Raw genomic sequence first — 26,471 nt, forward strand, 5'->3', positions numbered from 1 at the left:
ACTGAGATAGCATCTTAATTTCAACTGTCCAAATAGCCTTGTTAAATGGTAGAACAAATCTAAGACTTAATTATTTTTTTTATACCGGTAGAAGTGGGGAAAACTCCCCAATTTATCATTTTCAGATGTGGAGAGAAGGAAAGGAACAAACAGAATGAAGTTAAGAGCAGTTACACAAACCACAAGTTTACTAATTTATACTCTGGCACTGGGATTATTGAGAAGACAAAGATCCAGTCTTAAAAATATTCATGCCTTTTAACCTATTAATTCCATTTGTGGGAATTTCAATTAACCTAACAAAATAACCTGAATAGTACAAAGTTATAGTGATGAAATTGAAAACATTAATTGTAAAGAAAGTTTTTTTATAGTACTGAATATAGCCATTAGGATACTACCAATGATAATCTATCAAATATAAGCAATGAAACTGAATACTATGTTGATTATAAAAATTGGAAATAAATTTTCTAAGGCATCATTTTAATGGGAGATGAAACTGCTAACCTTGGTTAACTCTGTTATATCTAAAACACACACACATACCCAACTCATGAACACACACATACATATACATATATTTTATGTATATTCAGAAACAAATAGCAGAGGCATGTAAAGTAACATTAATTTTTGCTATTTTTTTTCTTTTACTTGTTGGTCGTGGGGCTTGGACTCTGGGCCTGGGCATTGTCCCTGAGCTCTTTAGCTAAAGGCTACCGTCCTACCCCTTGAACCACAGCTCCATTTCTGGTTTTCTGGTGGTTAATTGGAGATAAGAGTCTCATGGACTTTAGTGTCTGGGTTGGCTTTGAACCATGATCTTCAGATCTCAGCCTCCTGAGTAGCTAGGATTACAGGTGTGAGCTACCACACCAGGATTTTTGTTATATTTTGAACATTAACTTTTCAGTATAATAACTTTACTTGAAATGATTAAGCTAGTTACATTTAATCGTGCTTCAAATTACTTATATGTAACATTTACTTAGGAAAGATAAATGGAAAATAAGAAGGCAGAACCCAACACAAACTAAAGAAGAAAAGGCTCATATCGTTCTTATGTATAATCATCCTGTCCCTAAGATGAATAGTAAGTTAGTTTTGAAATCAGAATTCTATCCAATATCACTGTCTTGTTAATTATCCCAAAGGTTTTATAGAAATCATGGCATCATAAAAACTATTTTTCTGTGAGTTGTATTTCATATTTTACAAGGTTCCTAGGAGTTCATTAAACCTTTTATCAATGAGAAAATCCATACTCCAGTTTCTCATCTATATGATGATTTCAAATAGGTAATATACTTAATGGTCCCTTATGGGCTAAATGTTATAGGCTCTTGTCTAGTGTAACTATGGAAAACTGTAACTGAAAAAAAATATTAAGGTTTTATTTTAGATTTCAGTTAGTCAAATTTTGCTAGCTATGGTGGTCACACACAGTATTTCATGGCTTCAATATGCCTGATCTATGTTGGCACAAAGCAGTATAGTTAAGTTGAAAAAAGATTTCTATTTTCTAATAACTTTCCTTTTAATGGGATCCAAAACAACCACTTAAAACTTTTCAGAGAGCAGTTGTCAACACTTTTAATTCTAAATCTAAAAGTTTAAACTGACTTAATCATTTTTTCTTTCCAGTATCTGCACTCTAATTTCATTTTTATAATTGCTTAATATTTTAACATTATATAATATACTGTAGGCAAAAAGAGAGGGGAGCATGGACCTTTAAGGCTCTCTGATAATTAGTTTCCTATTTACTCTATTTTGGATAAAAATTTTAAAGGTGAAAGTGACTTAGTCATGAAGATGAATTTTACCTTTATTAGCCTGCTAAACTGCAATCTCCAGAGAATTTGGGATTCCAAAATGATCCTTTTAAAAATTATCAGTCCATTCACAGAGGGGAAATTGTGACTGATGAGCAGAATTGCATGGTTTATAGCTTTAAATCTACTGCATAAAGAGGAAAATATTATCAAGGGCTTCCCAACACAAGAGACAAAAGAAACAGGAGTTTTACTGTCTTCATCATTTCTAAATAACTTAACAGTCCTTTCTTTGTGGAAGCACTTGGCTACTTTAAAGTAAATCAAACAAAGGAAGTTACAGTAAAGTCTCCAAGAGACTAAACAGTTTGGCACCAGTGGAGGAAAATATCACATACCAAAGAGCAAGACAGGGAGGCTGGCAGGTCCCTGAAAAAGAGCTCAAGGGAAGGATGGAAAGGAAAGCGGGAAGACCATTGGCACAGTGCCTTCAGAGTGTGACACCTACTGAGCGTGGCACAAGTTTCCTTGGATGTCTTCAGATTTCTAAACCATGGCTCTCAGATGGCTGTGCTATCTCCACCAACTGCACTCCCTTTTATTTAGAAGTTATGTGCTTTGTATGAGAAGTATGAGAGCAAACTCTACTTTTGGGTTGTGTGTATGATCTTCTAGAGTATGTTCCAATCTAAAACACACACACATATAGGCATAGGCACACACAGGAAGTGTAAACAAATATAAACCAAATACCAAATGTGTCTCTCATTAATGTAGGTTAATTCTTTTTTTTTTTTTGGCCAGTCCTGGGTCTTGAACTCAGGGCCTGGGCACTGGCCTTGGACACTTTTGCTCTGCCACTCTTGAGCCACAGTGGCACTTCCTACTTTTTCTGAGTATGTGGTATGGAAGAACCAAACCTAGGGCTTCGTGCTTCCTAGGCGAGCACTCTAACACTGAGCTATGCTCTGGCCCAATTCTATTTTTCATGACTAATGATTTGAAGATTAGCATTCAGATTTGATTTGATTATCTGTACATATCTATCTGCTTTGCCTACAGGAAAGTGAGAGTTCTCTTAAAATGACTTATTAGATATTGAGACATAGTGCTTCTTTATCAGACAGTCAGATTACAATCATGAAAAGTAACTTCCCCTCATTTCATTTTTTGTTGTGTTTGAGAGATTTCCTCATTTAGGAATTTCTGAGTTAACAGGAAAATTGGGCTAAGTAGTTTTCATATTGGGCTAAGTAGAACTAGCCTTGAGTGAAGGAATTTGTTCTAGGTATGCCAATCAATGTAGAAATACTACATTCAACAATTAAACTATTTTGTCATAGAAAGAGTAAATAAAACAATGACAGCTGAGTCTTTTCTTTTATATCTGTTTTGAAGACAGGGAACTTAACTTTAAAAAAAGTAGATGCTGTTTGCCAAAAGTTGCACTGGAAGTAATTAGCAGATAACCTACAGGCTGGCAGCTACAAATTAGAATGCTGAATCAGACCTAATCAATGATGGTTGGAGTTAGATCCCCACCAAATACTACAAACTTTTAGTTTACACATTATTAAATACTGCTAATTATTTCTCCTCCTCTGTTTCTTTGGGATCATTTATGGTGAGTCAGATGTCCTTTGGTACAAATTTTGGCTCTTCTCTTTAATATGGTTTTTCTTTTAAAGGTAATTGAGACCAACCCAGGATCTCATATATGTTAGGCAAATGTTCTAGTGCTCAGCCCCAAGGAAACTCTTCTGTCTATCTCTTCGTATCTCTGTGTCTGTGTCTTTTTCTTTGTCTCTTTCTGCCCTCTCTGTCTTTTTCCTTCCCTTTCTCCTCATCTTTCTCCTTCTTGTCCTTCCCTCCCTCCTCCCTCCCTCTCTTCCTTTTTCCTTCCTTCCTTCCTCCCTCCCTCCTCCCTCCCTCCCTCTCTTCCATCATCCTTCCTTCATTTCTTCCTTCCTTTCCTTCTTTCCTCTTTCTTTTATTCCTTCTTTATTTCCTCTCTTTCCCCCACACTTTCTGAGTCTTTTTTCTCTCTCTCTCTCAGCTCTCCTTTTCTCTGTCTCTGTCTTTCTCTCTCTTGTTCTTAGTAGTGTCCAGGATAAAACATGACCCTCTACCAATTAGGTATACTCCTAATTGTGGGTAGCTCTTTTATTTACTTAGTCTGGACAAGTAATTTCCACTCTCCAAGCCTCAGTTTACTAATCTGTATAACAGGGTAACTAATAATATGTGTTTCAGAATCCATACTGTAAAAATGGTTTAGTTACTGTTAGCCCTTCTGCTCCTCTCTCAAAACTTAGCATGCTCCCTCCATAGGCCACACTAGGCCCATTTAGTAAAGGCAGTAATTGGCTTCCACCCCCCTTTACCTTGAAATGGCACTCCTTTGGGGAAGCTACAATCATATAAACAGACAGGATCCCTTTAGAGATTTTCAGGTCAGGACACCTTGAATACCCCTAATCTACTATTTGGGCAGCAGCCATAAATCCTAGGTAGACATGATGAAGTCCCTGGACCATATGTCCATATCAGGATCTCTGCCTCCTAAATCTTGTAGGTTATATAGACAATAGCCGGCTGGCCCTTCTCTCGTGAGAAGGGGTCTTGCTGGTCCCTTTGCTGACAATAAATTTTTCCTTCTTTCTTTGTAGTTGGATGTCTGTGTGGTTTTCTGGCAAAGTCTAATATAGTCTAACATTTACCATTGCTTTTTGAGCAATAAAATTCAAGTGGACTGTGGAGGTAATTTTCTCTACTTTGTCTCATAGATAGAAAATATAAAGATTCATAATTATTTAATTGTTCCTAGAAAATAGAACTGGGGTAAAGGCAGATCTATGCTGACTCTCAGGATCATTTTGCTTTCCTTTCTTGCCTTGATGTTGCCTGTATGAATCTGAGCAGTAAAGAGGAGAGATTGAACCAAAAATTACATGCCTGTCAACATGGCTACGAGAACTAGTTTTCATTCTACTATGTCTTCTGATTTATTTGTGGGGTCACACACTATATGCTGAACACAGAAAAATATAAATTAAGCACTCTGTTAAACTCTCACCTCTGTCATTAGGCCTTCATCATATCCTGAAACGTCAAAATGACTTTCAAATTCTCAACCATTTTGGGTATAGCAGTACATCAGATCCATTTATCTGACCACACCTTGCCCTCCACTTTCCTTACCACTGGGACTCATGTGTAGGCTTGTATGAGCTCTCCATCATGCCTGAGTCCAGGCTCCTCCCATACACTTTCTTCCCAACAACTGCTGCTGTCTCTTGGCCGTCCCTAAAGCCTAAGCATGTGTGCTCCTGCATCATACCTTAGGGAAGAAGTTTATATAGACCCTGGAAATGGATTTACAATCCTTTGGGTAGATACAAAAGTGAGGTTTCTTCTGCTCCTTTCATCTGACACCCTCTTGGATAGAAAGAAGCCAAAGTCCAAGCTGAGACTCTGTTAAAACACAGGGGTGAGGGAAAGGATCTATCTGGGCTAAGGCTAGTGATGTTTGAATCACATCATTGGATACTGAACACAGTACTGGTATTCATCCTTTTAACAATCAATAACCTGCCTACCCATTAACTGATATAAAGTTATAGGATGAATCTGTTGGTCAATAAGATCTATTTCCTTTCAGTTGTGCTGGATCAGGCATTTCCCGTTGTTATTGATTAGACAGTTATACAGAAAATGACTCACCCAACATTACAGAAATCAGCCTGTCATTGTTACAATCATCTTCCTTTGTTATGTACAACCTGTTTCCTAAGTGGCTACAAGCAGGCAGGATTGTGTGACTTTATTCCTGCCCACCCAAGAACACAGGCAATTACTTGGCCTTCCACTGAGCATTCAGTACTCCAGTACAGACACTCCTGTAGAACTGGAAAAGTCAACCCAGAGAATCGGGAGGACTCACTTCCCCAGGGATGGTATCTGTCGCTGATGTCATGATATCTTAAGGAAGCGCTGCCTATCTCCCATTTCTATCACGGAGATTCCCTCAGCAAAGGTTTACCAAGAGCTGCATCCTAATGTTTCTTTCAGTAAACTCAGCCGCGACTTTTGTTCTGCACATAAAATTTCCCTGGGGCAGAGCTGGTTGTGAAAGAGACGATCAGTTAGGAAAGTGCATAGTTGCTTCACCCTTGCTCCTTACCGAACACCACAACTTGAACATCTTTTGAGAAACATCTTTGACGTTTTTCACCTGAAAATTCTAGATCAGGGGCTGGGCTGCTTTTCCATAAAATGGGGGAAGAATCAGCCCTCCATTCTCTGTCAGTTGCAGCAACGACTCCCTGTGCCCTGTGATTCTTCTGCTTGGTGTCACTTCAGCCACTGTTGTCGCAACCCTGTACTTTTTTGACTGTTTGTCAGGAAGGAGACAGGAAATTCTAGTCACCCTTTCAGCAGCTGTGCCATTCCTCCTATCCTCTTCCAATGACGTGGGTTGGCTTTGGTGACTGGAGGTCAGGAACTGAGGCATAGAGAAGGTCAGAAAGACAGGTCACTGTTTATGCTGTTGTTGGGCTGGGGATCCTGCTGAGGCTATTTGCTTTCTTCCTTTCTATACTGTTTCTCTTTCCGTTCCTCTTTTTTTTTTATATACCACAGAGCCAAAGCATCCTGTTTTCAAAACATCAGACTTTTTTTTTTTGCCACTAACGAACTCATGCTCTCATGCATTTTGCTGAAGTGTAAGACAATTCTTCTAATTCAGGAGGTGATGAAAGTTGAAACACAAAAGTTAATGAAGAAGTCTAAGAAGGCAATCTGCTGTTAAACAAAACAGCTCTAACATGTCAAACTGAACTTTGGTTGCTGGCAGAAGGTTTGGTAAAGATGGAGCTTTTTCATGATGCAAAACTATGTCATTGCTTTCTAAAAGTCCCATTTTTTAATTTCTCTTTTGGAGCAAATAATCCACAATATGAACTCATCTAGTTTAACTTTCTCTGAATTTCTGAAATCCCAGTTGATCTGTGGCCAGCATTAAGGAATCAAGAAAACATAGCTGCCCAGCCCCCCCCCCCGCCCCGCAAATGGCACTGACTTCTTTTTTTGTCACTTTCTTACTAGTACCAGGATTTGAACTCAGAGCCTGTGCTTGTATGGCTTTGCTTGCAAAACTGGTGCTCTAGGGCTGGAAGTCTGGCCTAGTGTTAGAGTGCTTGCCTAGCAAATACTGAAGACCTGGGTTCAATTCCTTGATACCACATACACAGAAAAAGCTGGAAGTGGTGCTCAAGTGGTAGAGTTCTAGCCTCGAGAAAGCCCAAGGACAGTGTTCTGGCCCTGAGTTCAAGCCCCAGTACTGGCAATAAAAACAACAACAACAACAACAACAAAAACTGGTACTCTATCACCTGAATCACATTTCCAGTGAGGTTTTTGAGATGAAGCCTCATGGACTTCAGTTTGCCTGTGCCAGCTGAGACTCTCTGGATCTTAAACTCTTGCATAGCTAGGCTCACCAGCATGAGCCACGAGGACCCAGCTAGGATAGTGTTTATCTTTTGGTTTATCACTGAACTTCAGAATCGGCTCCCTAGACTTTAAGTCGAGTGAGTAAAGTCAATTATGATCATTGAGTCGCTCACTTTGCTTCAAACTATAAAAGAGCTAGGAAAATAACTCAAAATAAGAACAAAACATGACCTTAAGTAGATGGAATAAACCTGAAAGATTGCTTGCTTTTCCTCTAGCAGACCTTAGATGACTCTCCACTTTTTGTAGGTAGAAATGCACCTGTTCCATCCATACACAACCCCAGTGCATGGCACTGGCTCTCCCAACTTCTCTCTTAAATTCAGACATGGCAAAACCCCAAACAGATAAACAACAACAACAACGCCACTTAGCTAATGTTTCACAAAAATTTAGTGGGAGTTGGTAATAAGTGATGACCTTCTGAATTTTTCCTATATTTTAGGTAATTTGCTAAGTGCTTTAGGCAATTTTTTAAAAATCAGCATAGCAACCTGCAGAGATAGGCACTGCCTTAATCCTTATCTTATGGATAGAAAATAAGAGTTTTGAGCAGTTAAGTAAGCTTGTCCAGACCAAGGGGCTAGTAAAATGGTACACAGGCGCGTCTGAACCAGCTTTTCCATTTTACAGGTCTTCATACTGCCCCTCCCTTTGTAAAGTGCATGCACATCCACTTGTTCTGGAACACAGACGTGCATGACACTGCTTCATTCAGTGAGGGTAAGCAAAATATGACCAAATTTGGCTATGTCAAATGATGATGATATTTTAAAACATCAACTTGGAAGGAAATCTCAAATAATTTCAACCATATTTAAATTTTTATGAGGAATATTATTTTCACCATAAATAGTTCCGTTTCCCCCTAAAGTAGTCTAGGTCAATTTCTTTTCAGTAACCCCAGAGTATTCTCTTTGCATGATTAAACGTGATGTGATTTATGCTAAGCTTAACCTTTACCCAAGAAAACTATTGAATAACTCATATTTTAAACAGTAGCTAAATAAAAAGAAACTTTAAAAGCAGCAATTGTCTTTACCTGTCAGGTGGTCATCACTTATTCATTGGGCAAATATTTTTTTTTTACTCCTGAAACCTTTTTTTACTATAAACCTTAAAAATAAGTGAAGCAACAAGCCTCCCTTCTACTTAAGTTAACCATGTCAACTTTGAGGTGCAGCCTTTTCTTTAGGATTAGCTCTAAGTCTAGAGGAGACTAGAATGATTACGAATGCCTGGTCTCAAAGGCTAACTAAGTGGATATGAAATTGTTACTAAATAACTTTGCAAGAAAGACAATGTACAATGCCAGCACTCTAGATAGTGCGGTGAGAATGCTGCAGGGCCACAGTGCTTCCACTGCCAAGTAGTGACAATCTGGACTTCTTTTTTTCTTCTCTTGGAGTTAGTTTCCGGCTTTATCTTGGTGACCTTAGAAATTAATCCTATTCGCTGGGCTGAAAAGTCAACCCTACAGATTGGTTCTTTATCTTGTATGGGTATCAAATGTTACAAAAATACAGAGGACAGAGGGTCATCTAATGTTCCCAAGTAGGCTGAGTGTGTGTGCAAACCCTTCCACGTGCAATCCCAATGTGATTTGGAGAAGTTGCATAGTGAAGCCTCCTTTCATGGGGAAGCAGTTGGTTGAGTTTTGCCCCAGCCTGGAAACTCCCTGAAATTAGACCTCAATTGAGAAGTCTGTTCATGCTAGTTAACCCTAAATGTATCCTTTGCTTTACCCCCTGACAGCTTGAACTCAAATGTAAACGTTCAGACAGGGACTTCTTTTTGCCCTTTTAATCAGTTAATAAACAAATAGTTACAGCATAAGAAAAGTCCTTGCCTCTACCTCAGGATCTCCTAAGGACACATTGCTTCCTCTGATCTGACCCTTGGAAAGGGAGCCACGTGCCACTTTTAACCTCAGGGAAGAAGGAGGGATGGACGGAATGGATAGAGAATCTCAGTGTGCCACGGGCATGTTGGCGGGGGAGCAGCAAAACCTCTTCCCAGCCTCACAAATGGAACACAATATCGTAGTACCTTATGCTAGAATTAGAGCACTATGAAAACATATGCTTTTGAAAGTTTAGTATCAAGGTGTTCCATCAAAATATGGATGAATATATGAATATACACTATAGCTTTTACTAGATGCATATTGTTAAATTTCCCCAGGGGAAGAGGAGAAGCACAAATAAATAAAAACTAAAAGCAACATTTCAGTCAGGTGCTGCAATCCTAGCTACTCAGGAGGCTGAGATCTGAGGATCTCAGTTATAAGCCAACCCAGGCATGAAACTCTGTGGGACTCTTATCTTCAATTAACCACCAGAAAACCTGAATAGGTGATGTGGCTCAAGGGATAGAGCACTAGCCCTGAGCTGAAGAGCTCAGGGACAGAGCCTTGGCCCAGAGTTCAAGCCCCATGACTGACAAAAGAAGTAAAAATAAATAATTTCTCATTATATAACCTATGTAACAGCACTCTTAACTCCAGATGTTAATTAAACAAATGATATAATGATAGATAATTAAAGTTCTTCAACACAACGTTTTGTCTGGAGAATAGAAATAAAATCTTTTTTCTAGTATGGATGCAATTTAATATTAAATGATTCTACTTTGAAAATCAGAAAATGTTAAAGAAAACTTTCTGTCTTGGAAGGCACAGTATATTCTTTCCTTTTCATTTCTTCCTTCCTTTCTTTTCTGTCTTTCTCTCTCTCTCTTTTTTTTTTCATCGCAGACCATGCGAGCATCACAAAAGAAGCATTAGTAAATTTGCAAATGTTCTTCTCTGAAGAATTTATCACACTGAAATGCAAAGCATTTTCTTCCCGTGGATGTAAGGAAGTAAAAAAAAATTCTCAATTTAAAAACATGGGTACCACACCTGATTCCTAAGCATTGTACATTTTATCCCACCGGCTCACTCACATTGTCGCTGTCTCATAAACTGTTTTCTGAAAGCACATTTTCATTTGTCTAATAATTTGTTAGCTTCATAGACCCTTCTCCCTGCAACCCATATCCCAGACACATCCATGAAGAGATTTGTTTGTGAGCATTACAACTTATTGGGCATATAAAGTTGTGTGTGTGTGTGTGTGTGTGTGTGTGTGTGCGCACGCGCGGCTGCGACACTACACAAAGGGTAGCACTCTGGAAAAGACTTCCTAAAGACAGAGCAACACATAAATCCATTGTCGGGTCGCTCGCTCACACTTTGGTAGAAGCTTCTGAAGCCCGGGAAGGGCCCCGCACGCCTGGCTCTGGGTCACATTCCCATGTACAAATCGCTCCTCTTACCTTGTTAGAAGCCATCTCGCTGACAGAGCGGTAGGTCTGTATGGTCTCCAGCTGGTCTAAGCACCAGTCGAGTTCCTCCAGCGTTTCCATTGCTAGTTTTTGATAAGATTCTTCTGGAAACAAACACACAGACATGTAGTTAGGCTGGAGCGTCTGCAGGCTGTCCATAGCCGAGTTGGCGCTGGTGCTGCTGCTGCTGCTGCCACCACTACTGAAGGTGCTCCCTTGTTCCTTCATGATTCCTTCCTTCCAGCTTGCTCCACCCGGAGGACAAATCACCGCGGTGCTCGGCGGGGCTGCCTGGTGCCAAGTTTTCACCCCCCTCCCCCTTCGCCTGGATGAGGTGTCACTGATCTACCAAGAAACTTCCTCTGAGGAAGAAGGCGGGGAAGCTTCTCTTATAGGCTCGTCTGCATCAATGTGTGCTAAAACTAAAGGCCGAAGCAGAGAAGAGTTTTTCTCAGGCTGCCCCTGCGTTAGTCATCCCCGGGGCTCTTTAGGGGGTGTGATGTCATTTCTGAGTATTTGCAGCGGAGATGAGAAGTGAGGAAAGCTTTTTGCTTCTTTCTGCTGTTCTTCTAGTGAAACAGACCTTTGTGATCAGAGGGAAAACTTTGGCCATTCCATGTTCAAAAGCTGGGTAGTCATTCATTCTGAGGAGAGTGCTCCTGTGAGAATTTCAGATCCAGTGAAGTCACACACACACACACACACACACACACACACACACACACTGTGGTGGGCTATTCCTTTCTCTTCCCACAATCTCCCCTTCAGTTAGAGGTGAAATGAGGTCTCCCTGATAAGACTTTAGTCTAAGAGAAACTGTCTGGAGTTTTACATGAAATGTGTTTATTGGCCTGGGAGTCTTGCAGCTCCAGTTATACTAAACAAAGCTAAAACTTCCCTTCTACAAGTGCCAGGATCACAGAGAAATTGTGAACCGGACTTTCAGGTGGAGCCAGATGCGAATGTTGAGGACCTTTCTTTTTAATAAAGCTGGGAGGGGGCTCTCATTTGTCACTTGAGAAAGCTAGACTTCTGGATACATTTGCAAGTTTTCTATTTTCCTCTGAGTACTCTCCCCACCCCCCCCCCCCAAGAAAGTTTTCAAGATCTCTTTATTTTTAATTATTTTGGCTGGACAGTTGGAACTCTCTTTACTTAGCTACAGGATGCCATTTTATACCTAAAAGTTTGTGGATCTAAACAAACACTTTAGGTTATGAAATTACAAAATCTGTGTTAATAAACAGTGAATTTATTTTATGATACTAGATGAATTAATGAAACTACACATAGTTATAAAAAGAGAATGACATTCATTAACTTAACCAAGCTTTCTAGTTGAGCATTCCATAAAATTAATAACCTTTTTGGAAAATTTGATACAGAATTCTAGTATAACATTCCTGTCAGATTTAGCACACATGTGAATATGCTTTTACAGAAATCCTGGTGGGACTACATTGCTTTCTACTACTTGAATAATTTTGTGTGTGTGGCACCCAACCATTTGAAGCACAAAGAGAATGGACAGAAGTCTGATTCCAAGCAAATAAGAATCTCTTGGCTACACTTCAAAGATGCACATGTCAAAGAATTGTTTTGTTTATCCCTTAGTATGTGTATATTATTCAGTATTTCAGGGGTTAAAACTCAATACTTGAAAAGCCACAAAACCACAGTGGTAACTTCCTCCATTTTTTTTCACACCCTTCAAAAATGTGCAGACAAAAATGCAGGTATTTTAAATAAAATTAATTTTAAACCAGACTGTGGCTCACACCTTTAATCAATTCTATCTACTCAGGAGGCTGAGATCTAAGGAGTACAATTTGAAGCCAGATTAGTCATTCCCTCACCTTCTCTCTTTTCCTCCAGAAAAGCGCTTCCCAAAGAAACAGAGTCCTCCTTACCTTATTTCCTGCCTTTACTAGAAGAAAAGCCTATGGCTTCCCACCTGCTTGGGCTTCTCTGCCAGGGCACCTTCCCCCTGTAGTGAATTCTCTGAAACTAGGACCTGACAGTCACCAGGACAGTGAGGAGTAGAAGTCTGCACAGAGCCTTTTGAATCAACAGATATGTGAAAAGGACTGTAAGATGATATGGCACATTTCTCCTTTACGAAGAGGAAAATTTCTGCTCCAGCTTTCATGTAGAAAATACGGTCATTGTACTAACAGCAGCCCTGACAAAGAACACTATTAAGCGATATTACAATTAGGTAGAATTACTATACTAATATTGAACACTAGGCTCGTTAATAGTCCATCAATCACAGAACAAGTGGTAGATGTGCTTCATTTCTTATTGGTCCAATGGGAGAAATGGCTGATTGGCTGATAGTCTCAGAAGCGTCTTCCTTCATTAACATCTTTATTCATTACCATTTCGATTTCTAGTCAACTGCACTATTTTTAAAACAAAATTTATTAGGTTTTAAAGCCATATGAGTAAGACTAATAGCTTCCCAAATACCTAATTCATTCCAGGAACTTTTTCTGTGTCTCACGTGTCTCATGGTACCTGAGGCAGAGGGCACAAACAGTGTAGTAGGCTCAGTACGGGGGGAGACCCAATAAGCTACTGCTCAACCAAAGAAAATGAGCAGTGCAACTCAGGTCTATCATGCTGTAGCTGCGTGGCTCTGGCACTGCCCCTGGAGAGTGAAACCCACCAGCAGATACCCAGGAAATGCTTGTAGCAATGGAAACCCAAGAGCTGCCCAAGTTACTAAAAAGCCTTGAACACCTGGAGGCAGAAAGATACTTATGCAGTGCTGTGGAAAAGTACTAGCTCTAAAATGAAAACTGGGTACGCTGTCCTTTTCTTTTCTTCTAGACCTCCATTTCCTACATCTACAGAATGGGGATAAGAATGGTACCAGTGACTCACACCTGAAATCCTAGCTATGCGGGAGATTGAGATCAGAGTGTCATGGTTCAACACCAACCCAGGCAGGAAAGTCATAAGACAATTATATTCAAGTACCCTTCCACAACAATCCCTCCCCACCTTCACCTCTTCCCCTGGCAAATGACAGAAGTGGAGCTGTGGCTCAAGTGGAAGAGCTCTAGCTTAGAATAAAACCGCTCAGAGACCCTGAGTTCAAGCCTTAGGACTGGCATAATATATTATAAATATATGAATGTATATTTCTTACAAACTCATACATAGGATAAATGAGATAAATTTCCTCATAGCCAATTTTAGTTGGTGATACATAAAGATAATTATTAATGATGCTTTGACATCACATGAGGGGTGGGGAAGACCAGAAGGAGGAGCCAAAATGTAGCTAAGACAAGAGCTATATATTTGACAGGGGGTTTTACAGTAAGAATTTGCAGCATAATTTCCAGACTCCAGTGCAAAATGAAAATGCTTTTTGTTTAAAAAAAAAAAAAACAAAAAACCAGGAACAAGTGCCTTTAGAGGTCCTAGAACACAAAGCTTTATCTTTTATTTTTCCTGTATTCCTTCACTTGTTACTTTTAGATACTTTTAGATAGACAGGCAAGTTGAAAAAAAAATCATATGGTTTCCACATATCTCACATCCTGGTTTCCTGATTGCTAACATCTTATAGTATTGTGACACATGTGTTACTATAGATGAAGGAGTCAGTGAGCAAGTTTTATTTAATATCCTATTCTTTCATATGTAGAAATACCAGAAAGTGATTATTGAGCCCTCTTAAGACCAGAGGTCCTAGATCCTGTGACTTTGGTATACATAGGAAAATGGAGGAGAAAGCAAGGAAACAGGCCGGATTCCATCTTCCACAGGCAAGGACTGTTTATTGAGATAGAGCATTGAGGGGCACAGCCTTCCTGCTGGCTTGGAGACTGTGTGTCCAAGCTGGGACAGGAGCTGGGTTTTATGGGGTCTAAGTAAGAAGGCAAAAGATAATGCAAAAGCCATTAGGTCAAGAGAGATGGAGGGCTTTCCAGCTGGGCCCACGATGGAATGCTTACACCCAGGCCTAAATATATTGCCTTGCTTGGGTCATGTAGTATACACTTAGGGTCTGCCTGGTATCTGTATGCACCTAGGAAAACAGAGTGGGGTGCAGTCAATCCTTCATATACAGTTTAGCAGCTGCAAAATACTCTGTCCTGTCCTGCCAGCTATCCATACTGTCTGTCCTGATGTGCCCTAGCCAGGCTTGGGGCCTGGGGCAAGTCAACTGTTTCTTTTCCTCCACAGCTAAAAAATCCCTTCGATATCTAGGTATATCCCTAAAGGCTCTGTAACCTCTTTTGGGGGACATGCTTACTACCTGGATCAGAGGTAGACAAGAGGTTCATCCTTACCAAGACACATGCTTGTTTCCAGCCCAGGACAGGGACAACACCTTTCAAGGTCCAGCCTTAGACTCTTCACTGTACACTTGCTTAACTCAGGTTTTCTCTGCACCCATCCCAGGCACCTGCTGTGGATGCAGTGGTCACAGAGAAGGAGAGTATGGAGATTTCAGAGGTCAGACAAAGAGGATGGTGAAAACCTGGGGCTGGGATATATATAGTTCAGTGGTGGAGTGATGGCCTAGCATGTGAAAAGCCCTGAGTTTGATGGTTAGCACTATAAAACAACAGCAAAATAATGAAAATCAAAACAAACAAACAAACAAACATTTGGTCAGGGAAGATAGGAAAATTCACAGGACTCCAGGCCATTGCAATATACATTATGTCATTTTCTCATCACACTTCATATTAAAAGACAACCAAGGGGTTGGGAATTTGGCCTAGTGGTGGAATGCTTGCTTAGCAGGCATGAAGACTGGGGTTCAATTCCTCAGTACCACACACATAGAAAATCCAGAAGTGGTGCTGTGGCTCAAATGGCAGAGCACTATCCTTAAGGAAAAAGCCCCAGGATAGTGCTCAGACCCTTAGTTCAAGCCCCAGGACTGGCACAAAAGAAAAAGAAGAGAAAAGAAAACCAAATTTACAGATTAATTATGCTTGCAATAGAACAAATATGGAGCTTATACAATTACACAGGTAGAATGCCCATGAGGCTAGTCTTATCCTGCATTATATAAGATGACCCTGAGAATGAACAACACTTAATACCACAAAAGCAGGTCTCCACTGAGTAAGGATAGTTTGTGGAATCATGGTTATGTCATCAGCCTTGATTTCGCACAGAAAATAAGGGAAGATGGGAAAACAAATTTGATCTAGGAGAATCAAATTTTTCTTTCCTCTCTTATTCCCCTCTTTAACACTAACAAGAATGGCAACAAAAAAGGATTTTCTTTCTTTTGTAAGACTAGTAGGTATTGTACTTGGTCCCAAGAAATAGGGAGATAAAGTAGGTACTAGTTATAATGAGCATTAATCTTTAATAACAAATGTCATTCAAATAGCTCTTTTCTCAAAGGAGCTCCAAACATGGTATTCTTTAATCCTTGCAATCTTTCTGCATGAAAGAGGTGAAAAAGGATGGTTTTCTTTAGTTTACTTGAAATCCCAAGCTACGTGAGAAGTCAGAGGTTAAATTATTAGAGCCCACAGTCCTCTCCAGATTCCTGGCAGAACTATGTCTTACTTTGTGAAATGGAATATTCAACTCACCACAGAGAAGGCAAACACTTGTATTTCCAAAAATGTGACATTTAAAGTCACATCATACCCTGGGTGCTTTCTGTTTAAAATTGCATAATTGCTTTTCTAAATGTTTCCTTTTCTGATCTACCTAGTACAGTCCTTCAGCACTGGGTAACTGTGCAATATTTACTCAGAAGACCTACTAGAGCTCTCATACTGTAGCTTGCTTCATGCTCCTGTCCTCAGGCAGAATTACTTAAATTCTCCCAGATGACTTATCTCTAATATAAAGACAAGGAAAATATCTTATTCTCATGCAGAAGGCAGAAGCACTTAAGCTTTCATGATCAGATACCTCTTGTGGATCTCATTTTTATTATAGATGGGATAAAAACTCCCTCTTAGAAAGAGAGAGAGTTACAGAGGAACACAACTTTGATATCAAAGTCTCACATTTTTACCAAGCAGAGGTCATCATAATTAACCCCTTGATGCATATCTTTGCTGGCATGTATGTGTGTACATACATACAGGAGAAACTGAGTCATTTGACAAATGGACAAATGAGTGGCATTCCTTTGCAGTCAATGATCCCCTTTTTTCTGTTTCAATAACTTTTTGCTTCATCTATTATTTGGGTTCATAGATTCTCCCGTGATTTTCAAGCAAATCCTATATTAATGTGTATGTGTGTGCGTGTGTGTGTGTGTGTGTGTGTGTGTGTGTGTGTGAAGGTAGTATTGGAAAAGGAATAAATCCAGAGAAATGTGGCAGTAGGAGCGTAACTAGAAACCTCTGCCTAGCCACAAAATAGCTAGCTGCTCATAGTTAGAAAATATGGAGACAGATTTTTGCATTTATGAAGTCAGTGGCTTAGCTGGTAGCAGACCTCAGGTGCTGGCTCTGCAATGAGCGCAGTGAAGGGTGATCTTATTACCTACTGATTTTGTGCAGAAGTGGTGAAAGAGCCTTCCTTCAAGCTTCAACTTCGAGAGGGCCCTACCCCTCACCCCAAACACACAATTAAATTGTGAAAACATTTACAACATACTCAAAACATAAATGTCCTGTAAGTGACATTGCATCTAAATGCAGGTTTAATGTAACTCATTCTATCTTATTTCTCATGCCCCCCCCCCACTGTCTATCAAACAAAGCAAATGTATAGAACTTCTTGCTTATGAGCCTCACATATTTCCACTGCCTCCTCATTAGGGAAGGCGGTGATTATCTGCAAGGTTATGTTAGTTGTTATGTTTATTAGAACGATAGCTGAATGAACAATGGGATGAATCTCTTAAGCATAAGTGTAGAGCGAAAGAAACCAGCTAATAAAAGCACGTGAATGAACAAAACTATTTTATTTCCATAAAACCAAAGAGGCAAAGAAACTGAGCTTTACTGTTAGAAGTGAAGACAGTGATTAAGTTAGCAGTTGGTCACTAGAAAGGATTTGAGAAGCTTTCTGGTGGGGGAAGGGGAATGTGGGTAATAATCTATTTGTTGGTCTGTATACTGAGTATATGATTGTTTTCATTGATGAAAATTCACAAACTTCTTTCTATACTTGGTATTTTTAAACTTTCCTCTTCATCTTGGACTTTTCTCTAGGGGAAAATTGACTTTGGGAAAAAAAGATAGAAAATCAAAGCAGGATTTTTCAAAACATGTTTACTTTCCTTTTGTTGAGCTGTAGAAATGGGTATGTTTAACAGAGTTTGAGCAATTTTCACACAACTGATAACAACAACAGTTATCAGTTTTGATGACATAGACCCAGATATTCCTAGTAACTCAAAATTCAGTATACTCCCCTAGAATCTGACTGAGCTGTTCACAATTTCTTATCTGGACCCTTTGTTAGCATGAGGATCTCAGGCAGGTTAAGTCATCCACTGTGCCTCTGTCTCTGCACTTGTGTGTCAGGAGAATGGCTTGAACTAAGAATTAATGAATGAATGAACGTCAAGCATTTGATACAATATCTGGTACATGGCAGGACCTTCTTCATCAGTCCTTTCTCTCTGGTCCTGGGTTATTTTCCTAAGGGCAGATTGATGCATTTGATTATAAATCAAGTCACAAAATTATGATAACTATAATCATAAGATAAGGGATATATATAAAGATGTCTATGAAATCCTAAAATGTGTTTTCTGCTGTATGAAACTGCTTCTCCTCAGTAGTGGTCTTAACGTTCAAATTTGTTAGTTTTGATCAAATCCTAAGAGACATAATCAGAGTAGTGGCCCATCAGACATGGAGAAATGCATGAAAAGCTATTCATTCATTTATTCATTTGCTTGTTTATTCATTCATTCATTCATCAGAAGTACATGCCATGCCTGCTGCTGGCAGAGCATTTAGGTTCTAGCATTAATTAATATACATTAATTAATATGCACTGTCATTGCAGTGAATGATCCTATTGAAAATCCCTTCTCCATTCTCCAAATGGTAATTCCATGAAGTGTGGTGCCTTATCAGCTTCCTTTACCACTTTGCTGACTGCTGACCCCTTGAAAGTTAGAAATGTATCTCAAAACATTGAATTGTTTCATTTCTTTTTTCTTTTTCTTTACTTTTCTTTTTGCCAGGGACTGGGCACTGTCCTTGAGATTCTTTTGCTCAAAGTTAGCACTTTACTGTTAGAGAAACAGTGTCACTTCTAGCTTTGTCTGTTTATATGGTACTGAGGAACTGAACGCATTCCCAGCCCTGTTTAACTTTCTTATGATCTCTAGCTTTATGTACAAGCTTCTAGCCCTATTGACATTTTTCAGTTCTTTGAGTCATTCCTGGTGACTTGAAGTTAATAAGCTTATATTGTTATTATATTCCATTTGATGCTAGAAACATTTGTTAAAGTATAAAATAGTTTAGTGTATGGAGACCAGGATGTCATTGTTTAGAGACTGATCCTCTTGGCCTATTTATTTGGTAGATTATCATGACTTCCTCATTTCTACTGTCTTCCTTCATCACAACTTATCCTCAAAGCTCTCTATTTTTCTTTTGATGAAGGTTGAGTAAAAATACTTAGAATGCAAGGTTTTGGTAAGACAAATTGTTTTAACCTTAAGTAAGATATTCTAGGGCAAATGACAGGGATGGAAGAAGATGTGTGTACTGGCCAATGAGATTCTTCCAAAGGCAAAGTTTATAAGCCCTAAGTAGCTTTTCTTTAGGCAGGAATTCATTAATGTGTCTTTATAAACATGGAGATTTTCAGTTGCACATGACAGGGACTTTACTCTGGGTAGATTCACTGAAGAAGAGGTTCAGAGCCCTTGGGGAAATAACAGTGGAAAGTAGGTCATTTCATTGCCTTTCTCTTTAGCATCTCAAACACTACAAGTTTTTTTTAATTCCAATCACAACTAGCTTTTGTATATATAACTTGACATTTTAGTAGGCACTTTCACTTGGGTATCTCATTTTTCCTTGAAAAATAAGACCCATGAAATAGGAATGATTATGAGGATGACATGCATGTTTTCATTGTGCATGTGAGAAAACTGTAGCTTGGATGTGCCTAACAATCTCCTCAAAGTTGCAGGATGGGAGAGAGAAGTAAGGAGAAAAGAGGACTGAGAAGAAAAAAATATAAAGAGTAAGGAAAAGAGAGAAAAATCATGTTTTCTAAATTCTGTGCCTTTTTATATTAAGCTATGAGGACTATTACAAATAATTAATATAAATTTCTTATTTTTCTCTCTGAGGTAAACTCAGACAAGGTAAAGATATGTTTCTGAGGTGCCAGCTTCATAATGCTATGTTTTGCTCTATTTTCTTTTTTTTTCCTCCAATATCTCTACCCTTACCTAAACCAGAAAGACTGACTTGATCATTTTCCTGGCAGTGAAAGCCTGTATATCCAGTTAAAAACATTTAGTAATTATCCACCTGTGCTGCTATTTATGACCAATGTTATAAGCCAGTGATCAGAAATGGAGTCAAGTTGCTGTCCAATTTTTTCTTTTACAAATCAAGCCTGTACAAAAGGATTTATAAAGATTAAAAAACAGTGGTTAAAACTTATTTTCAGAAGCTGGAATTGCTAGGCTTGGATTCCAGCTCTATAATCTACTGTTATCTAATTTTGGAGACAGTACTTAAGCTCTCTAGCTATCAGTTCCCTCAATTGATGAGAATAATTCAAATATTTATTTATATGTGAAGTCTTAATTGATAGTGTGATAGGATTAAGAGGTGGAGCCTTTAGGAAGTGAATAAATCAGGAATATACAGTCCTCAAGAATAGGATTAGCAGTCCTATAAAAGGAAATGAAAAGGACCAGGCCTCTTTGTTCTTCTGTCTCTTTCTCCCACATGAAGACCAAGCCTTGGTCCTCACCAGAGGACTTAGCAAATGGAAACAACAACAGGTCCTTTTAAAGCAACCTTCATTACACATGGAAGCTGCTGACACCTTGATCTTGGGCTTTCAGATTCTTGAATTTGAGAAGCAATTATAAATTACCTATACTCAGATATTTTGTCCTAGCAACATAAAAGAACAGAATTATTTCTTAATTACCCTAGCCTACTTAGAATATAGCTATGGTAGAAGTATGTAGTAGCATGGTTACATGGATTAGAAACACTCAAAGGGGGTAGGATTTGAAGAAAAAAATCCTTCACTTCAGCTTTTCATGTTCAGAAATGTGATTTTTCTAAATATATTTTGTTGTTGTTTATTTTGTTTGTTTTGGTACTGGGTCTTGACCTTAGGACCTCCCCCTTTCTCTCTTGACTTTTTTGTTCAAGAATGGTATCTAAGATTTGAGCCATATCTCTACTTCTGACTTTTTGGTGGTTAATTGGGAATAAAGAATCTCATATATTTCTATCTGTGAGCTGGCTGGGAACTATGATCTTCAGATCTCAGCTTTTTGGTAAGTCACAGGCATGAGCCACCAGTGCCCAGTCTTTATGAATGCATTTTGAGTTCATTTAACTCATTCTAGTCTAGCTCACAGGACTCTAATGTCAAATCCAAAGCCAAAACATATAAAGAGCTCTACTTTATGAAAAACTATCGTAGTCTTCTTGTCATGTTTCACTATATGGGAGATAAAATTATAGTCCTAAAAATTGCTTGCTAAGTGTAAACTTAGTGTATGAGTTGGTGATTTAAATGGCTCCACTCCTCACATCCAATATATTCAGCTAGAATAGATAGATTGTGATTGTTCTGCTTAAGCATCTCCATCTGCCAAAAATGTTTTTTTTCCTAGTGTTGCTTATCTTTATCCTTAACTTTTAGGACTCAGCCGAGGACCAGTGATGTTAGCAACACTTTCTGAACATTTGAAGTTGAACTGAATACTCTTCTTCTAAGTACTTCCATTACAATGGCCCAGCCATAGTGACCAAGTAATCGTATTTTATTGCAACTATTTCTCTTTATCTCACCTAGTAGGTGGAAACTTTTTTGAAGACAGGGAGCTTGGCTTTCTGGCTGGCTGTTTATGAATTACAGATCTATTATTTAATAGACACCAAGAAAGGACCTATTGGTAGGCTCAACATACCTAAAGATAGGAAATTCATTAACAAAACAAACAAAACAAAACAATTGCTAGTGAAAATCACTGAAGATACAATATCCTTTATTCTTTTTCTTGTTCAATGTGACTAGTCTCCAAATAAACCACCATTTTGTCAATTAACTCAACACTACCAAACTTAACAAGCTCTGTATTTCTTTTGCATTCTTGTTTAGCTTTTTCAAGTGGCTAATTCTAAAATGGGAAACATTCTGCTTGTCAATAGCATTTCTGCAAAAGTCACGTATAGACTTTCATTTTATAACTCTCACTGAGTGGCTGTATTCAGAAAACTTCCCACAAATTTCTATGCAGCAAATGTTACTGGAATCCCACATTGAATTTTCAGTTGTCAGAACAAAAATACAAGGGTTCACAGACACAGAATTTAAGGACATGGGAAAAGGACATGAGACAATTAAGAGTCCGAAAAAAGTGTGGCATTTTGAGAGACAAAAGAATGAAGAAAGGAATGGATTACAATAAGAAATCAAGCTTATTACATCATTCAGTCTTATTTGGAAAAGACAAATAATCCAGTTTTATTTATTTAAGAACGTTCGGTTTGAATAGAATCAGATATTTGCAAAAACAATATAGTTGCAGCCAGATCTTTGAGATTCTTTTATGCTAGATAAGTAATATAACTTTCTTTGGCAAGCAATGTGGAGCCATTGAAAGCTATTCAATAGAAACACGGCAGATACAAAGTACTGTAAAAATCTCTTAATGCTACTTTATCGTTGTCTAGTGCTCTGAAGTTATAGATTTCCGACATGTCATCTTTTTAATCATCATACTTTGTGAGAGACTTACTATTGTCTCTAGATTGTAGAAAAAGAGATTGAAGCTTAGAGAATTTCAGTGTCTTGTCCCAAATCCAAAACGAGTAAATGTAGAAATTAAAGATACAGGCCAGGAGTATGGTCTAGTGGTAGAGTGCTTGCCTAGCTAGCATGCCTAAAGTCCTGGGTTCAATTCCTCAGTACCACATACACAGAAAAAGCCAGAAGTGGTGTGTACTCAAGTGGTAGAGCACTATCATTGAGAAAGCCAAAGGACTGTGACCCAGGCCCTGAGTTCAAGCTCCAGAAGCTTGGCTTTCTCACTATTAAGCTTAGGATTCTTTCCATATGCAACAAAGAAGATGAATTATAGATCAGAGAGAAGAAAGTTGAAACATTGACAAGATATGGTAGAAAAAAGACGTGATAATTATTGTATTTTTATTATTTTAGGAAAAGTTAGGGGGCTTACAAAACAACAAAGTCTCAAATTCTTTTACAATGAAACCTGTTAAAAGATTTTCATGCATGACTGGAAAGTAAAAGCAAATGTGATGGGTAGAGAGAACTACAGGTTTTTGAATCTCCAGAAAAGTGATCAGATAAAATATCTCACATTTGCCCTTAGGAATCTCTGTCTGTCCCACACTATCTTGGTGATATCTCAGATCACATAGTGTACTTTGGGCAAATCACTGAGAAAGAGATGTTTATAGGGCCAAGCGCTGGGAAGAAGAAAGCTTGTAACATGCAGTCTTTTCAGCTGACACAGCATTTTCAAGTTCATTCATTTTCTTTTGCAAGCAAAGCCATTAAAGTCAGCTCTGTTTTGACAAATGAATAATTGAGGCTCATCAAGGTGCAGGAACTTGCTTTCAAATCTGGCATATGATAGCTCATAATCGCATGTAGTGACTGAGCACTCAAAACATGGATAGTGAACATTTAAATGTGAAGTACACTGCACATGTAAAAATTCTAAGTGTCTCTGGAAAACATGAAGAAAAATAGCTCAATCAATGTTTCTGTTTCTTTGTTTGTTGAAATGGCACCATTTTAGACAGGATGAAGTAGAATAAATTATTGAAATAAACTTTGTTTCGTTGCTTTCTTGCTCTTTTGGCAGTACTGGAGTTTGAACTGAGGACCTTATAGTTAATAAGTAGGCACTCATTACTTAAGCCACAATTCTAGTCATGTGCTTACTTTTTCTTTGTACATGCTAGAAAGCTTAAAGGTACTTGTGGGGTTTGCATTGCATTTTCTTATTGCTCCAGCACAGAATTCTGTATCTAGGATTCAACCACCTCAAGGCCTAATTCATTTCACCATAATTATTTGCTTTGAATGTAGTGATGATAATAATAATGCTTGTATTACCAGTTATTGAGTATCATATATTGACTCCAAGTACTTTAAATCTGTTAATTAAACTTTTATCATGATTCAATGCCCTGAATATCACTTTATATATGACAAATCATTTTATTTCATTGAAGATAAATAATGATATTCAATTATTTTCTTAGTACAGCCAGAGTTCAGATTTAGGTGATTTTCCCCTAGTGCTACTGACAATAGCTTGGTGACTCTGTTACGTAAATCCCAAAGAAACATTTGGGATGGTGTCACTTTTTTTCTGACTTGCCATAAGTCAAGCAGTGCATGAGAAACTTTCTATATTATCTGACTTAATTTCTGCAATGACCCTAGTAAATAGTTATTATCCCTTTTCTATAGGTGAACAGACTAAGGCTCAGAGAGATTACATAATCTACCCAAAGTTACCCCACTAGGACAGGCTAGAACTGAACTTCTAATCCAGTCTTAATTCAAAGCTGATCCTTATTACTATCCCAGTCTATAAAAGTGCTGCCTCTGACCCTTCTGGGGTTGGTTCCCAGGCTAAACTCAGATGTATAAGGCAGTTTCTTTAAACTGGCTTCTGAGAATTTATTCTTTCTAGATTTGCTCTAGGAGAACTCTATTTGGGTCTACCATTTTCAACCATTTCCCCCCTAAAAGTCCTGCCTTCTCTCCTCTTTCTCTTCTGGAGCTTATGAGATTTATTTATTTTGTATATAAAGGAAAAGCAAGGCAAACACACTATTTCTCCTAGGCAGCCTTCACTATGGCTAACCACCCATCTCAAAAGGATTCCTGCTGCTCTCAAATCCCATCATCTGCCTTACAATGTGGTGTGCAATGGTTTAATTAAGCAAAGATAATCACAGATTTCAGAGGCGAAACACTGGTCCTCCTGAAGACTTTCTTAACAAACATCTACAGAGCCCAGGGTTATGTCTCCAGGGAAGGATGGAGGCTTAGGAAGGGCTGAGGTGGAAGAAACACATTAGCAGGAGACTCACAGCCTTTATGATGCCGAAGATGGCTCTGGATTACTCAGTAAGCAGCCTTGGAGCCTTGGATATGAGTAAAGACACAGGATGAACAGAATCAAATGACTCTTAGATTTGTGTGTCTGCATATTAGGAAAGAATAGCAGTGTGTCTCACAGTTTCTGAAGATAGACAAACTATGGCTTTATATAACCAATTCACAACTTTCAAAATTTATAAAATGAAGGCCTCGGTTTCATGGCAACTCAATCGACACAGAGGCAAACACGAATTGTTTGAGACTCAGAGAGAGAAGCCAGCACTGTGTGTGTCCCAACTAGCTTGCTTTCCTTCAGCGAGTTTCTCCTAATTTAGCAATACTTCCGTTCCTGTCCTAATTTCTCTTGGTTTGTAAACTATGCCACTTAACTGAACACAGCTTCAGACTTTAGAAAAACAAGATGTTGTATTTCAGCAGCAGTTTTCTTGGCATTTCTTTCTCTACAAAGTTTTACTTAATTCTGATTTTCCCCTTTGACTGTTGAAGATCATACCTATGGGATCTGCTAGTTCTTTCTTGGCTTCTTCCTTTCTAATATAGTGTCTACTGCAGAATAATGGAGGGTCTGTTTAAATGTGATTAAAGATTTCAGTGTTTGGTTCAAACCAATATTTACCAGTGAAAGCCTGCCAATATAAATGTGCAGGCTAGGTAAAAAATACTGGCTTAAACCAATCTCGCCCAGAACACACACACACACACACACACACACACACACACACACACACACACACACACACGGAGTATAAGAGTTGTGTATGTCACTTTTGACATTAGGGCCTAATTTTTTTTAAATCGGCTTCACAGGTATTGCAACTGAAGACTGATTCAGAACAATCTTAAAGTGAGATAATCTAGATAATAGATTTCTAGGTTAATTGTTTTAAAGTTATTTTTCTTAATATTCTGTTATTTACTATTTTTCTGTTCTGACATTAATTTGCCATTTATCATACAACATCAAGTGATGTAGCTTAAAAGGGTCATTTGAATTAGAAAAATTCAAATTACTTGACATAGTAGTGAATAAGGAAATAATAATCTTTATATATTTTTTTTAAGAAAAAGACCATACTACAAATCTTGTTGCAGTCGGATAGAGCAGACATTCTGAGGTTCCGTCTTACTGAATGATTGCTTTAATTTAGCCAACTTTTACTGAATGGAGTTCATGGACTGATTGAATTTATTGAATGAATGAGTTATGGCTACACTTTGAATGAATTTCAAGTAGTTGTAGTTTGGATTAGAAATTAGTTTTCTGAAACAGAATAGTTTAGCCAGCTCCTCACAGAAAGGTCCAGCTGGCACCTGGCAGCTTCAGACTCATAAACAGAACCTGAGAGAGTGGAGAATGAGTGAGGTTTATGTGGTCAAAACTCAGGATGTAGTTCTCTGTGAAAACTTTGAGTTACACGGTTCCTGTACTGCACTTCTGCTTTTGTAGGGAGGGTGGGTCTTAGCTGTGGAAGAGGGAGCAGCCCAACTACACAAAAGACTATATAAATACTTTCCATATGTACAGGTGAAATAAGATACATAAAATTTAATATAATTTGAAAA

The 26,471-nt window shown here is 38.4% G+C and overlaps 1 protein-coding gene across 3 annotated transcripts in view; it reads right to left on the reverse strand.

Moving 5' to 3' along the window:
* Pde4b (phosphodiesterase 4B) overlaps window positions 1–26,471 on the reverse strand; it is a 495,117-nt gene that overhangs the window by 32,685 nt on the left and 435,961 nt on the right. For 2 of the 3 annotated variants that reach the window (XM_090334674.1, XM_090334675.1), the window contains one exon: window positions 10,611–10,723. In XM_090334674.1, the coding sequence (XP_090190800.1) occupies window positions 10,611–10,723 (113 nt within the window). The remainder of the gene's footprint in view (window positions 1–10,610; window positions 10,724–26,471) is intronic. The other variant, XM_090334672.1, reaches the window with a different exon arrangement.

This window comes from Megascapheus bottae, chromosome 6 (assembly GCF_031878675.1).
Source record: "Megascapheus bottae isolate mThoBot1 chromosome 6, mThoBot2.hap1, whole genome shotgun sequence".
Lineage (NCBI taxonomy): Eukaryota > Metazoa > Chordata > Mammalia > Rodentia > Geomyidae > Megascapheus > Megascapheus bottae.